Source organism: Corythoichthys intestinalis, chromosome 1 (assembly GCF_030265065.1).
Source record: "Corythoichthys intestinalis isolate RoL2023-P3 chromosome 1, ASM3026506v1, whole genome shotgun sequence".
Classification (NCBI taxonomy): domain Eukaryota; kingdom Metazoa; phylum Chordata; class Actinopteri; order Syngnathiformes; family Syngnathidae; genus Corythoichthys; species Corythoichthys intestinalis.
In genome coordinates this window covers 12,532,146-12,548,840 of record NC_080395.1, presented here as the reverse complement: position 1 = coordinate 12,548,840, position 16,695 = coordinate 12,532,146, and the positions used below count along the sequence as shown (strand labels likewise).

Below are 16,695 nucleotides of genomic sequence, written 5' to 3'. Positions count from 1 at the left end.
TAGGGCTGCAGTTATCAAATATTGTATTGATTGGTCAAATTTTTCTTTTATCCCAGATAATAGTTATAGGTGGTTTAATTACCTGACATGTTTTGGCGAACACTTATGCCAGGGGTCCCAAAACTTTTTCCTGTGAGGGCCACATAACTTTTCCCTTCTCTGATGAGGGGCAGGGGTCAGTTTGTATGATCAAATAACCCTTTCTGGATTCGTCACGGAACAAAAGTAAATAAAATAAAAATAATAATATAATATTAATAATTAATAATAACACTATTAAATAAATAGATAATAACCAAATAACCCTCTCTCAGTTCTTCGCAGAAAAAGGCCAGAAAATAAATAACATTACTGAGGAAAAACAAAAAAAAAATCTAAATGCTCTCTGGTATTGTTCAGGGGGCCGGACCAAATGTGGAGGCTGACTTGCGGCTTCATCAGAGAGTCATTGGTGTTGGTGTGACGCATCATTATCAGCTGATGGATGAAGGAGTGATTCACCAGTCAGATTGACAGGCGAGTCACGCCCTCTGCCGACCATTCACTCTTCCAGGATGCTGGTCCAGGTAGTAGAGAGCATGTACGCCCCCTCGCCCCTGTTGATGGTCCTCTGGCCCTGCTTGCGGATCTCAATGGTCTCCTTGTCCAGCGCTGATGTTTGTTTTCTTCGGTGCGGATGACTCTGGCCTGAAATTTGAAATATATGGACAGTTATGGATATGCTGTGATAAACTAAAGTGTTTTTAACCCTGATTTAAAGGAGCTAACAGTTTGAGCACACTTCAGACCTTCAGGTATCTTCAGGGGTTAATTTGTGCCGGATCCTGCCGGAACAAGATCCAACACTTCTTGATTTTGGCCGCCCTGCGTACCGGGACTTATTTGGGCAGATCGGGCACCTCTCCTGTAGGCCTATAGAAAATCATAATAATATAAAAACGTTTTGCAAAAAATGTAATAGCCCCAAATGGGGTGAAAGGAGAGGAGTTGTTGATGGCTTTCTCCACTTTATTTTTTCAATAGTAAGAAAACAATAACAAAATAACAGCGGACTGCCAGTGCCGCCACATGAGACCACTAACTTTTGCTTCTCGCCTGTCTCCCCCTCGCTTCCTACTACCTCACAGCTCTCCAGTCCCAGCGTCTCTTAAAGGGACCGTGCATAGTTACAGATATTACAGTATAAAATGATAATATGCATAAATTCATTTAGAGAACAAATCTCAGTCAGAAGCTGCAGCAATCATGCTAACAGAAGACGCATGCTAACAGCAGGAGGCTAGCGCCGCAGCAGCTAGCCAGGTTCACGGACAGCCAGCCAAGCCGGGGCAGGAGGCTGCTACCGTGGCAGCATCTGGTCAGATTCAGCGCCACCTGGAGTGGGGGCCGGCTACAGCGCCAACAGTCAGCCAGGTGGACCACCAACAGCCGGAGCAACAGGTCAGTACCCTTATGGGAAATTCGGGTTTGGGCTGCACAATTTGAAAGGCGGTGGGGAACTTCAGTTCCAGAGAAGACGGGGGATAAAACTCGCAAAAGAATGGGTTTATGTTATTTATTGTAACCTAAATAACATAATAAATAACATAGTAACCTAAATTTATTGTAACCTAAATGATATTCGTCGGAATACCGATGCAGGCAAATCATCTGTTCTGCTACTATTGGATCTCAGCGCCGCATTCGACACGGTTGATCACAACATACTACTCAGCAGGTTGGAACAGTGGGTAGGGCTTAGTGACACCGTTCCTCAGTGGTTCACATCTTATTTACATGATAGGGATTTCTTTGTGTCAATCGGAAACCATCAGTCAGAACGAACCAAATTCACGTGTGGAGTCCCTCAAGGGTCAATTCTTGGACCACTCTTATTTAACATCTATATGCTTCCCTTCGCTCAGATTATTGAACAGTATGACATCTCCTATCACACCTATGCAGATCAAATCAAATCAAATCAAATTTATTTATATAGCCCTTTACAAAACCCGAAAGGTCCCCAAAGTGCTTTACAACAAAGACAAACATGGCACATAGTAAATAAAAGGCAGGAAAGTGTTATACAATGACATTAGGAAGAAAAGAAAAGAAAAAAAACGAACCATCGCATCACGATTAGTCAGACAGCAAACAAAACAATAAAACAGATAAAATCCGAAAACATTAAAAACCCTAAAGAAATAAAACCAGGCTAGACTAATCTTGGGGAAAGGCGAGTCTAAAAAGGTGTGTCTTTAAACGAGATTTAAAAAGGCCCAAATTTGTAGTGGTGCGGATTTCCGGGGGAAGACTATTCCATAACCTGGGTGCAGCAACCACAAAAGATCGGTCTCCCCACTGTTTGAGTTTGGACCTTGGGACTTGCAAATGAAGTAAGCCGGTAGAGCGAAGACTCCTGCCAGAGTTACGGATGGTTAAAATTTCTGATAAGTAAGAAGGAGCCTGGCCATTAATAGAATTAAAAACAAACAGTAAAAGTTTAAAATCAATTCTAAAATGGACTGGAAGCCAGTGGAGCGCTGATAGCACGGGGGTAATATGTTCACGTCTAGGTGTATCTGTTAAAAATCGAGCAGCAGCATTTTGAACAAGTTGGAGACGAGAAACTGAGGATTTGGGAAGACCAACATAAAGAGCGTTGCAGTAATCCAGCCTTGAGCTTATAAAAGCGTGAATTGCTTTTTCCAAGTCGTGGCGAGTAAGAAAAGGCTTCACTTTGGCCAGGAGACGGAGCTGGAACAAACTTGCTCTTACAACAGAACTAATCTGTTTTTCAAAGTTGAGCCTGCAATCGAATATCACTCCGAGATTTTTAATATGTGTCTTAAAAAAGGGAGCCAGAGTGCCAGGGTTGGGCTCAAGGGCATTTAACATAGAAGGTGTGCCAAAAGTAATATATTCAGTTTTGCTTTCGTTAAGATGTAAAAAGTTTTGCGCTAGCCACTGCTTCACATCGGATATGCACTCCATTAATTTAGTGAGAGCAGTTTGTTCGTTGGGTCTCAGGGGGAGATACAGCTGCAGGTCATCAGCATAAAAATGAAAAGAGGTATTATGTTTTTTTATAACTGATCCTAAAGGTAGGAGATAAAGTGCAAAGAGAACAGCCCCTAAAATGGAGCCTTGTGGCACCCCACAAGACAGAGAGGTTTGTGAGGAGGAAAATTCCCCAATCATTACTGAGAAGGTCCTATGTTCCAGGTACGATTTAAACCACTGTAGAGCTTTACCACGGATACCTATAAAGTGTTCTAGACGAGATACAAGGACTGTGTGGTCGACTGTATCAAATGCTGCTGTGAGATCTAGTAAAACAAGGATTGCTGGGTTTCCATTATCTACAGAAAGGGCAATGTCGTTGTGCACTTTTAACAGTGCTGACTCAGTGCTATGTCTGGACCTGAAGCCTGATTAAAACTTGTCAAGGGTGGAGTTTGTCTCTAGAAATGTTTGCAATTGAATAAAAACAACTTTTTCTAAAACTTTAGAAAGGAAAGACAAGTGGGAGACGGGTCTAAAATTGGACAGCACGGAGGAGTCGAGATGGGGTTTTTTACGAAGGGGTCTGACTACAGCCTGTTTGAAGGCAGCTGGGACAGAACCGGTACTGAGAGAGTTATTTATAAGAGCCAGCAGACTTGGTCCGAGGCAACTAAAGACTTCCTTTAGAAGCCCAGCTGGAATTATATCTAACGGACAGTTAGTGGGTTTCATGCCACTAACTATTTCAGATAGAGATGACAATGAAAGGAGATCAAATTGTTCAAAAACAGTGAGCAGTTCTGGAGGATGTAGATTATCTGATGAGATACCCGAATTGCAGACATTTTGCCTAACCGAAGAGACTTTGTTTTGAAAGAAAGCGAGAAACTCCTCACAAGTGGCACCTGACACATCAGTTAAGACAGTGGGGTGCGGGTTTAAAACAGAGTCAATTGTGTTAAAAAGCAGTCTTGGATGGCTGGAGCTGTTATGTATAATAGAAGATAAATAATTCGACTTGGCCTGTTTTAGGGCCTCCTGATAGGCAGCCAAGGTATCCCTCAGCAATTCCAAAGAAACATGGAGTTTGTCCTTTTTCCATTGACGTTCAGCCCGCCTGCATTTTTGCCTAAGCAGGCGGGTATAGTCATTAAACCATGGAGTGGCTTTGGGTTTGGAACTTTTTTGCCGTAGAGGGGCAATGGAGTCCAAAACAGCAGTGCAGGTGACATACAACTCTACATTTCTGTGTCCCCACATCATTATAGTCCCTTAGTCTCCCTGAGTAAATGCATTCATCAAATCAATGAATGGATGTGCCATAACTTTCTCCAGTTAAATGTGGAGAAGACAGAAGTGATCATTTTTGGGCTAAAAAAGGAAAGGTCAAAGATAAGCAGGCACCTTTGCACAATGTCACTTCCAGCTACAAATCAAGTCAGAAACCTTGGCGTAATTATTGACTCAAACCTAAAATTTGATAGTCATCTAAAGTCCATCACTAAATCTACTTATTACCACCTAAAAAATATAGCCAGAATTAAAGGGCTTCTGACTCAACAAGACATGGAAAAACTTGTGCATGCATTCATTTTCAGCAGATTGGACTATTGCAACGGTATATTTACAGGTCTTGATAAAAAATTAGTCAGGAAGCTGCAGCTAGTACAGAATGCTGCTGCCAGAGTCCTCAAAAATACAAAGAAAGTGGACCACATTACACCGGTTTTGAAATCATTACACTGGCTTCCAGTGAGTCAAAGGATAGACTATCGAATACTACTGCTCGTCCACAAAACACTTAATGGCCTTGGACCAAAATACATGCTTGATTTGTTAGAATTGTAGGAAACATCTAGACTCCTAAGGTCGTCTGGAACCGGTCTCCTGTATGTTCCAAGAACAAGAACCAAGCAGCGTGAGGCAGCATTTAGTTATTATGCTCCTCACCTCTGGAACAAGTTACCTGAAGGTTTGAAGTATGCTCAAACTGTTAGCTCCTTTAAATCAGGTCCAAAAACGCTTTTGTTTAGCACTGCATATCCATAACTGTCTATATATTTCATTCTGTTTGCTTTCTATTCGTATCTCCATTGCTGATTTCAATTATTAGCAGTAGTAGTAGTATTTATTTTATTTTTTCTTTGTTTATTTTTTATTCTATTCGTGATTAAATGTGAAATTTATGTATGATTTTATTTCCTATTTCGATTGTCTTTGTTTTTACGTTCTATTGATTTTAATGTGATTTTTAAGATCTTAATGTGATGTGAAGCACTTTGAATTGCCTTGTGTTGAATTGTGCTATATAAATAAATTTGCTTTGCCTTGCCTAATCGCTGATGTTTTAAAATGTTTGCGTTAGACTGCATTACTGTAAGTCCCACCTGTGGTTATGTGGGCAATTTCCCGTGCTGTGCAGAGTATAGCCTAAATAATTGTATATTGTTGTCTTCACATTTATTCCGTGGATATTATCTGAAATTGAAGCTTGTAAGTCCCACAGCATGGTAAGTGGGCATTTGCAGGTTGTTTTCAGCACCATTTTCTGCGTATGTTCCGGGACCTGCGCCCTTCACGTCATCCCTGCGCTGTTTTATGTAGTTTGCGTTCCGGCACCTTCTGATGTACAAATTAAGCACGTTCAATATATCCTTTGACTCACTGGAAGCCAGTGTAACGATTTCAAAACCGGTGTAACGAGGTTCTCTTTCCTTGTATTTTTAAGGACTCTGGCAGCAGCATTCTGTACTAGCTGCAGCTTCCTGACTGATTTTTTATCAAGATCTGTAAATATACCGTTGCAATAGTCCAATCTACTGGAAATGCATGCATAAGTTTTTCCATGTTAGTTTAGTCAGAAACCCCTTAATTCTGGCTATTTTTTTTATTTTATTTTAATAAGCAGATTTAGTGACGGACTTTAGATGGCTATCAAATTTTAGATTTGAGTCAATAAATACACCAAGATATCTGACTTGATTTGTAACTCTGAGTGACATTGTGCCAAAGTGCGATGTTTAGCAGTTTCACAAGCATATTTATAGAATTACTTGTGCTTTTCATTCTAACATATTTTTGTTCATTACTGGCTGACTTAAAACTTCTTTTACTATCAACTATTTTTTAATCTCTTCTGTTTTATTTATAAATCAATTTAAGAATAGGCATGTATCGGTATGAGATTTTGACGGTATGAAATCCCGCGGTTTCACTGTATCACGGTAATGAAATTATTATAGCTCCAAAATGTGTTCCTTTGAGACGTATCGGTTAAAAAAAAAATTTTTTTTTTTAAGTTTTTTCCATTGAACAGGTGAAACCGCGGTATTTTTGCTCAAGGTTATCATACCGTCAAAGTAAAAAAAATAAATAAATAAAAATATTTTTTTTTTCCATTGAACAGTTTTTTTTTTTAAATTTCAGAACATATTTGCAAATTGCAACATGAATATAATGTTAAAATTTAAAAAAATTTTTTAAATAGAATTAAGATAAATAGAACTTAGACTATACTCACAGCCACAGCTCAAGTTGCTCAAGATTAGAGCAAGAACAAAAATAGAGCGGTATGAAAAAGTATCTGAACCTTTTGGAATTTCTTACATTTCTGCATAAAATTACCATCAAATGTAATCTGATCTTTTTCAAAATCACACAGATGAAAAAAGTTTGCTTCAACTAAAACCAGCCAAACAATTATAATTTTCCATATTTTAATGAGGATAGCATGCAAACAATGACAGAATGGTATATATATATGGCGGAAAACACGGACAAGAAAAAGCAGTTTCTACTCTTGCACTCCTCTTTAAAAGAAACTGCTGTATTTTAAGCCAAAACAACTGTTGTGTTTGATAGAACAATATGTCTATATGCTGCCATAGCAGATTCATTGCGCATTAAGCCCCCGAACTATTTTTAATTAGCCCGTTTTACCCTGGAAACCCCCGTTTACAGATGTCGCACAACCGTTTTTGTTTCAATCCAGCCATGAAAACAAGGTGAGAAATTATATTTATTATTGGAAATGTCTGTCATTTTTAGCTTAGAATCATTAATTGATGTCTAATATTGTGTTTAAAAAAAAAAAAAAAAAAACGACTTTGAAAAATTATTCACTCGCATATTTTAAACTTTTAAACAAATTATGTCACAATGAAAAAAAATGGCGTTTGTAAGAAAGTCACGGATATCTACCTCATAACTATCGCTAAATTGTATTTTTTTTTTGCTGCGGTCGCATTTCCCCCAATATGTTAGATGATAAATAATCGATCTAAAAAAAATTAAAAACGTTTAAAAGGGTAAATATATGAAAAAGAAAATCTTGACCAGTCCTTGATGTGCGATGATGCGATTTCTGCATCGGGACCCTTGTTACATTACCATGTTTCACCCATAAAATCCCCCAAAAATCCAGCTGTGGCCATTCACCGCAGTGTCTTGACACTCAGTGATAGATGCGACATGGAGTTTTTGGATCGAAACAAGGTAAGTACACGATAATATGGATCGAAACAAGGTAAGTACACGATAATATCTCGTTAAAGTCATGGCGTCTGTAATTCTGCTCTCGCGTGCTCTCACTGCAGATTGGGTTTTGCTGTTTGAAAAACATTTTATTTTTAAAATGCCCTCCTGTCCAAAATTTTTCTTCCCCCAGAAAATAGAGGTTTTAAGCTATCCAATAATGTATCACACATGCATAACGGACAATTTTGAAATTTGGCCAAATTGGGAGTCTCAGAGCGGAACTTTAGTCACCTGAGTGTTTTCCGCCATATATAAATCAACTTAGACTGGAGTGTCACTTGAGCACATCGCCACTGTGTATTTCAGTTTGGATTTATTTTTAATTTATTCAATTTAGCAATTCATTTATAGCATAGAATTTAAAAAGTAAACATGAATAATGATTTTTTAAAAAAAAAAAATATATATATATATATATGTATATATATATATATATAAGCAATTATAATATGTATTTTATTCGTCGAAGTCATGTGAAACAACTTGCTTTGAGTCTATGCATCTGCCAACAGCAATCTCTCCTGGCCGTTCCCTCTCTTCGCCTCGATATAGTTCGTCCTTGCACTCTTCTTTCGTACGTTAGGAATCGTTAGCTAGCGGAGGAAAAAAAGCTAAATTAAATGAGCCTGAGCTGCTTCAATGCTTAAAATGAAGCTAGTTCATTGTAATGTTCTTTGATGAAGAAGTGCAGCGGAAGGAGTTGAGTAAATTGGACAATGTCAATGTATACATTTACAAATTATTTAAATTCTGAGCCTTCAAATTGAGTTATTGACAGTGATGACTAGAAATTGTACATGTTGATCATATTGATTGAATATTTTTTGACTCCAGTGATGTGTAGTCGCGATGGAACTTCCAAAGAGTTCAACATATTACCCTGAAGTTTCAGTACCTGCACGTTTCAACTTCCGGTTCACTTTACGCAACATTTGTTTACCAATCCGCGATGTGTAGTTCTTTTGTGTACAGTTGATCTAACCAAACGCGCTCTTTCAAAACATTCTCATGGGGTAAATCCCGAAGAAAGAATTTAGTGGACTAAGAAATCCCATTTTAAAGCATAGTAGAAGTCGTTTGGCTTTATTTTGAAGCTTCCCAAGCTTACCTAATTGGAGTAGTTTAGCTTAGCTCGCTAGCTAAAACACGTTAACGCATTCCGATTGCTTTGGCTTAACGCCACTTCTGATTTGTAAAATTTGTTTTAAGAAAAGAATCGATCGGTTAACAAACACGAGAGTGATTACATTTAATTGTATAAGACGCTTCTTGACTTGTCTTTAAAATGTTACAAATTACTACTAAGTGAACGCCATCGCACTCCCAAACATCCAAGACAATGAGGAGAGGAAATCCAGGTCATGACGAACAACTGAAAAACAAAAGAAAATGAGGGTAAGATCATCATATTAGTTTGTTTACTTTTTATACTATGTCAGACTTGCTTTGAAAGTGATCGTTATCAGTGATTCTATTGTCACCGCAGGGCAACAAGCCCATATCTGACTTGCGATACAAGGCTCTCGGTCATGATGATCTCACGATATGGTGATAACACAATTATTAGTACAGGGGCAAGAAAGTCATTCAAGTATATAATGTATATTCTACAAAACAAGTAAATGAAAACACAAGCTGTATTCATCTTTCTGCTGTGAATTTCATTGAGTGTATCATTAGTAGAGGTTCAATCTATTTGAACTGGGAGGGTGCTGGCGAATGAACATTTGCTTATTCGCTGCCATTCCTCCCTCAGAGGCTCTTGTAGACGCTGTCAGCGACAAAGAACAAACACCACTTCTTCTGGACAGGCAAACTTTCCTGCGCATCATTTGGTGTATTCCAGGAGAGCGCATTATACTTATACTAGCTCAGAAGCGAGAGCGTGACTCGCGAGCAGTGTTGTTAATAACGGCGTTACAATATAACGGCGTTACTAACGGTGTTATTTTTTTCAGTAGTGGGTAATCTAATTAATTACTTTTCTCATCTTGGCAACGCCGTTACCGTTACTGAGGACGGAAAGGCATGCGTTACTATGCGTTATTATATTGGTCGAAAAATCTGAGGGAGACGGACTCACCGAGACGACAGAGCAGAGCAGTAGTGGGGAGGAGGCAACAAAGTTTTGACGCCGAGCAAACGCGATGCTAGGTAGCTCCAATAATACATGTTGTAGCCGATAGCCTACAAACTACGCCCGCATGTTATGGTAGATATGGTAGACATGGTAGATATCACATGTACTGTATATAGATATAACTAGATGCAAAATGACAGACACCGCACTTGATGCGTTAGTAAACAGCCGCCATCTTAAAGCAGTAGACTTTTTAGGACGGCTCTGTTGTACAGAACCTTCCTAGCGAACCTAAGTAACTTTTTATCTAAAATACTTCTAAATCGGCAAAATCTTGACTTGAATCTATCTTTAAATGATGAAACAGTTTTAAAACTTTCATATGTCGGAAGTAGAGAGAAGAGAACTAATGCAATAATGGGAGCAATTTTAACAACTTTTAACAGTTGATTCAGGGTAAAGGGTAAATTAGGGTAAAGAATTGGGCTCGGGCCAATTGTACCAAAAACTTTCACAAAAAAACTTCACATAGTGTGGCCAATTTTTTTTTTTTTTTTTTTTTTTTTTAGGGAAAAAAAAAAAAGTAATTATCACCAATTACTTTGCCAAGTAACTAATTACTCTTACATTCAGGTAATTGAGTTACTAACGCAATTACTTTTTGGGAGAAGTAATTTGTAACTATAATTAATTACTTTTTTTCAGTAAGATTAACAACACTGCTCGCGAGACCCGGGGCTTTTCAGAAAACATCCGGGGCTTCAGACCAATTAGCCTCCCCCAAGATCCATATATAGACCCTACTTACATTATGTCACAACCACGCCTCCGCACCATATTGTCCGTCTACTCGTCGTGTTGATGCATTACCGCTACGTAAATTCCTCCTATTATGGCGTGTTCTTCTGCTCGTTAACATTAATAATAGAAATGGTGAAGGCGTGTGTGGCGGTTGGTTGCAATAACAGAGAAGATAGATGGAGAGACTTGAAGTTCTACCGTATTCTGAGAGACCCGGAGAGGAGAGCGAGATGGACTGATGCAATTCGATGAGAAAATTGGGCTCCAAATGATTACCACGGATTATGTAGTAGTCATTTTATATTTGGTAAGATGCATTTAATATATATTTAGAGGGTTTTGGGCTGACAACCACAATTAAGATCATTGCGAGGCTAATCGCCGACAACATACAGTTTCAAATTCAAGATGCTTATTTCTTCCACCAGCATTACATTTTGAATAATATTTAGCTGGTACCAAGTGAAAGAAGCTGGCCTCGTCTACGGATCATCAGTTAAACAGGTGTGTCCAAACCTTTTGCAAAGGGGGCCAGATTTGGTGTGGTAATAATGCGGGGGGCTACCTTGGCTGATTTACATAGAACAATATATTTAAACAAATTTTAGCAAGCCCTTCTGAGTGTCACATTTGCTTTATTATTTTTTTAATTCATAATTTCAACAGTCTCGTCTTTGTGGCTTTCTCTTTCGACACTCGGACTCTTGCGAAATACTGCTGCTGTTAAAAAATAAACTAGCTTCAAGTTGCTATAATTTCTCGCTGCGTATCTTCACTGTAATGTTGTCGTACATGTTAGCGTGTCTTGTTTAGCAATATTGCTTCACATCGAACTCTTTGAAAACAGCGACTGTCTCTTTGCAAATGAGGCAGACACAGTTGTTGCGTGTTTTATTGAAGAAATAGTCCAATATCCACCTATCTTTGAAGCGTCGGCAATCGCAGTCAACTTTTTTTTTTTTTTGATTGTCGCCATTTTAGAAATCACACAGGGTAATGTTGCTTAGAGTGCTGCTCTTAAAGTTTTTCAAACTTTCGTAAGAATAGGCTGATTTTGTGTGGACAAGATAGTTGTAGATATCAGGGTAGCAGATGTCAGGCAGAGAGGGCGAAGACAGCAGGTCGAAAAATATCGATTTAGGCATCAAATATGGATCAGGCGAATGGATAGACTGAAGCTTTTCATCAACATGCCGTAGAGTTAAGTTCAGACATAAGGAAACATACCTATATTAAACTTTGTAAATGTTAGCATTGCTACATTAAGGCTAAGGGAAAAAAGACAATGTACTAACCACCACCAAGACTGTACACAAGAAAGCCCGCAAACAATTTGCTGAAGACATGTCAACAAAGCACATGGATTACTGGAACAATGTCCTATGGTCTGATGAGAAAGGCGGGCTTTCTTGTGTACCGTCTTCAGAAGAGGCTTCCTCCTGGGGTGACAGCCATGCACACCAATTTTATGGAGAGTGCAGTGTATGGTCTGAGCTCTAACAGGCTGACCCCCCCCATCTCTTCAATCTCTGCAGCAATGCTGACAGCACTCCTGTAACAAAATGACAAGCAGTACTCAATTTTGACAGTTCGGGATGTACGTTTTTTCAAAGGGATGTACTCACTTTTTTTGCCAGGAGTTTAGATATTGATGGCTATATTTTGAGTTATTTTGAGGGGAAAATAAATTAACTATATTACATAAGCTGCACACAGACTACTTTTCATTGTGTCCAAGAGTCATTTTGTCAGTGTTGTCCCATGAAAATATATTATTAAATATCTGCAGAAATGAGAGGTGTGTACTCACTTTTGTGATACACTTTACATGAAAATTGAATTTTTATCACTACACTGTGGAAAATAATGAACATTATTACAATACGCTAATTTTTGGGGAATGACGTGTATATTTTTCCCCATATTACCGTATTGGCCCGAATATAAGACGGTGTTTTTTTGCATTGAAATAAGACTGAAAAAGTGGGAGTCGTCTTATATTCGCGGTCTAGACATTAAACCCATTCATGACGCTAGATGGCGCCAGATATCATTGAAGCGATGTTCTGTCATGACAGATCTCAGCTACTCTCAAGTTTAACAAGTTTGCATTATTTTATTGCAATGTTTTTCCTTATTCAGATTTGTTTCAAGACTACAGTTACAGTTAGACTTCACTTTGATGGTTAATGCAGTTAATGTTTTTTTTTTTTGTTTTATTACAATAGATTGGTTTATTTACATTTCAAAAACCAGAAGCCATTCATTTACGAATGAGATTGCACTTAAATTTACATATTTAAATGTTCAGATATTAAAATTTGAATGAGGCAAAATAACATGCTTTTTCTCTCAAATATATTGTTATAATCATTGGTTTCAGATGTACTGTAATTATCTTCTGTATAAAAAGTAATTTGGTGTTCAAAAAGTCTTTTTTTCAAACTTGAGTCTTGAAAAACAGGAGGTCGTCTTATAATCAGGGCCGTCTTATATTCAGGCCAATACGGTATTAAAAATATGCAACCTGAATATCATGGCAAAAGCTCGACTTTACCAAATCATGTGTTTTGTTTTTTTTTTTTCATCAGTGTCCCGCAGACATCACTGTAGAAGATCTTCACCATGAGAAGCACGATGCCCTCCACATTAAGCAGGAGTCTGAGATGCCGTACATCAAACAAAAGGCGGAGCCAGAGACTCCCTACATTAAAGAAGAAGAACAGGAAGATGAAATCCCCCAGTTTCCAATGGGTGTCAGTTTGAAGAGTGAAAAAGATGAAGGCCCGAGCGAAGCTGCGAAACCTTCAAGCGACTGTTCCTTTCAACACCTGACGACAAAAGGAGAGGGACAATCGCAACCGGACTTAGCTCCGCTTTCGGCCAGAGGCGACGTAATGTCATACTCTTCTGACTTCAACACTGATGAGGAGGATGTTGACTTTGACCAAAATGTTTCAAAATCCTCTAACAAGTCATCATTGAAAACAGAGACAAAAGAACGCTTGGTTGGGAAACGCTTTCCCTGTTCAGTTTGCGAGAAAAGATTTTCTTTGAAGGCTTCTTTAGAAAGGCATCAGCGGACACACACTGGAGAAAAGCCATTTGTCTGCACATGTTGTGGTAAAAGATTCAACGAGAAAGGAAATTTAAACAGACACACAAGCACACACACTGAAGAAAAGCTTTTTCCCTGCTCAGTTTGTCAAAAAAGATTCCGTCTGAAGGGTGCTTTAAACAGACACGCAACAACACACACCGGAGAGAAACCATTTGCCTGCTCACTTTGTGAGAAAAGATTTTCTCAGAAGAATATTTTAGAAAGACACACGCATACACACACTGGAGAAAAGCCTTTTGTCTGTACATGTTGTGGTAAAAGATTTAGCGAGAAGGGAAATTTAAAGAAACACACAAGCACTCACACTGGAGAAAAGCCTTTTCCCTGTTCAGTTTGCGAGAAAAGATTTTCATCAAAGACTGATTTAGAAAAGCATCAGCGTACACACACTGGAGAAAAGCCTTTTGTCTGCACATGTTGTGGTAAAAGATTCACCCAGAAGGGAGATTTAAACAAACACACACGCACACACACTGGAGAAAAGCCTTTTCCCTGCTCAGTTTGTCATAAAAGATTCAGTCAGAAGGGAACTTTAATCAGACACGCAACAACACACACTGGAGGGAAACAGTTTACCTGCTCACTTTGTGGTAAAACATTCGCTCAGAAAGGATATTTAGTATCGCACGCAAGAAGCCACACTGGGGAAATACCTTTGAATTACAGTGTGTGACAAGATATTCACATTCCTGCAACACATTTACAGTACACGAAGCCTTTCAATTTCCTTATACTGTTTCCCTTGTGTCTCTCTTCAAAATGTTATTGAAACGATTTTGCAAGTCCTTTTTTTTTTTGTGATAACGTTAACTTTTGTTATGTGATGCACGCTTTTATCTTGGCACAGGAAGCATAGAGCAGGTAGTGCCCTTACTTGCATGCCATTAGTACATGTACACACGAAGAAGAACATATTTTCTAACACGAAGAGCGAATTTGGTCGCCGCGCAGCCAAGAGACAGGGGAAAGCCTGTCAGCCTGCGCTCAGATTTCTTGCTTGTGACGCATCCACGGAGGCAAGACGTGTATGTAACGCTTTTGTACTGTTTATTGTGCCTTTTCAATTGTGGTCAAATATTTGGGGCGAGTGGGGCGAGTTGATATGATTGTTTTTTGATGAAGTGACGCTAACTGATACAGCAATAACAATCCACACAAACGATTATCATGTATCAGCAGCTAGTTGTAAACACAAATTTGAATTGCTGTTATTGAAGATGAAACAGATTTAATTTCATTTTTATTTTAGTTTCATTCTGCAAGTGTTGATGTCATGAGCAGCTGAATAAAGTTAGCAAACCACACGGACGTCTGTCATCATTTCGGAGCTTAGCTCACTGTCTAGCTCGGAATTCAATTCAATTCAATTTTATTTGTATAGCCCTCAATCACAACAAATGTCTCAAAGGACTTTATAGCATTATAGCTTCTAGTGCAGCTTAGACTAAACTGTGAGTCTACTCCGACTTCAACTAGCCTAACCATAAGCTTTGTCGAATAGGAACGTTTTTAATCTAATCTTAAATGTGCAGACTTTCTCGGCTTCTTTAATACTAGCTGGAAGCTGATTCCATAAAACGGGCTTGGTGGCTAAAGGCTCTAGCTCCGACAGTACTTTTATAAACCCTGGGAACTACCAGTAGACCTGCATTCTGAGATCGGAGTGTTCTGTTGGGGCGGTATGGAACCAGAGCATCGGTGAGATAAGATGGCCCCAACCCATTAATGGTCTTAAATGTAAGAAGGAGTATTTTAAATTTAATTCTAAACTCGACTGGAAGCCAGTGAAGTGCCTGGAGCACAGGGGTGATGTGCTCTCTTCTATTGGTTCCTGTTAAAAGTCTTGCTGCTGCGTTTTGGACTAGCTGGAGACCTTTTAGAGAACTTTCAGGACAAGCTGCAAGTAGGGAGTTTCAGTAATCCAATCTCGATGTAACGAACGCGTGAATTAATTTTTCTGCATCCCTTTTAGATAAAATATTTCTAATTTTGGCGATGTTGCGCAGTTGAAAGAAAGCTGTTCTACAGGTTTGTTTAATGTGTGCTTTAAACGATAAGTCAGGGTCAAATAAAACTCCTAGGTTTTTAACTGTGGTGCTGGAGGCTACACTTACATTGTCCAGAATGACTATCTGGGCAGCTAAAGAGTCTCTCACACTTTTCGGGCCTATTATAAGGACTTCTGTCTTTTCAGGGTTACGTAGAAGATAGTTAGTGCTCATCCAGGTATTTATATCTCCGACGCAGGCGCTTAGTTTTTCCACTTGCCTGACCTGCTCAGGTTTAATTGATAAATACAGTTGTGTGTCGTCAGCGTAACAATGAAAGTTAATGCTATGTTTTCTGATGGTATTACCTAGAGGAAGCATATACAGCGTAAACAAGATGGGCCCGAGGACCGATCCTTGCGGCACACCATAACTAACTCTAGAGTACGATGATGATTGCTGGTTTACATTGACAAACTGGTACCTATTAGATAAATATGATTTAAACCAGCAGAGGGCTGCTCCTCTAATGCCTACATTAGAGGAGCATTAGACTTGGCTCCAACATCATGGTGAGGACGGTACAATGGCGTATAATAAATGTTTTTGTATTTTGAGATTTGGTGCATATATAGGTGTACTTAAAGGGACCAATGTCGACATTGAAGAGACGACTCCGGGATGCTGGCTTTCAGGGCAGCGTTGCAAAAAAAAAAAAAAAAAAAAAAAAAGCCACATCTGAGACGGGCTAATAAAAGGAAACAATGAATATGGGCAAAAGAACGCAGACATTGGACAGCGGAAGATTGGAAAAAAGTGTTATGGACAGACGAATCATAGTTTGAGGTGTTTGGACTTTGGATCAAAGAGATGAACATTTGTGAGATGCAGAACAACTGAAAAGATACTGGAAGAGTGCCTGATGTCATCTGTCAACCATGGTGAAGGTAATGTGATGATCTGGGTTGCTGTGGTGTTTGTAAAGTGGGAGAATTGTACAAGGTCAACGGGATTTTAAATAAGAAAGCCTATCAATTCATTTTGCAATTCCATGCCATACCCTGAGGACAATGCTTGATTGGAGCCAATTTCATCCTTCAACATGACAATAACCCAAAGAACACCTCCAAATTATGCAAGAACTATTTAAGAAAGAAGCAGGCAGCTGGTATTCTATCTGTAAT

At 38.9% G+C, this 16,695-nt stretch overlaps 1 protein-coding gene across 1 annotated transcript; it reads left to right on the top strand.

The window, feature by feature from the left end:
- Window positions 1–8,446: 8,446 nt before the first annotated feature.
- Window positions 8,447–14,820, top strand: LOC130918891 (oocyte zinc finger protein XlCOF6.1-like). The gene is made up of 2 exons (XM_057841108.1): window positions 8,447–8,916; window positions 12,994–14,820. Exons 1-2 carry the CDS (start codon window positions 8,911–8,913, stop codon window positions 14,194–14,196), a joined length of 1,209 nt encoding a protein of 402 aa, XP_057697091.1. The 5' UTR covers window positions 8,447–8,910; the 3' UTR covers window positions 14,197–14,820.
- The last annotated feature ends 1,875 nt before the right edge of the window (window positions 14,821–16,695 follow it).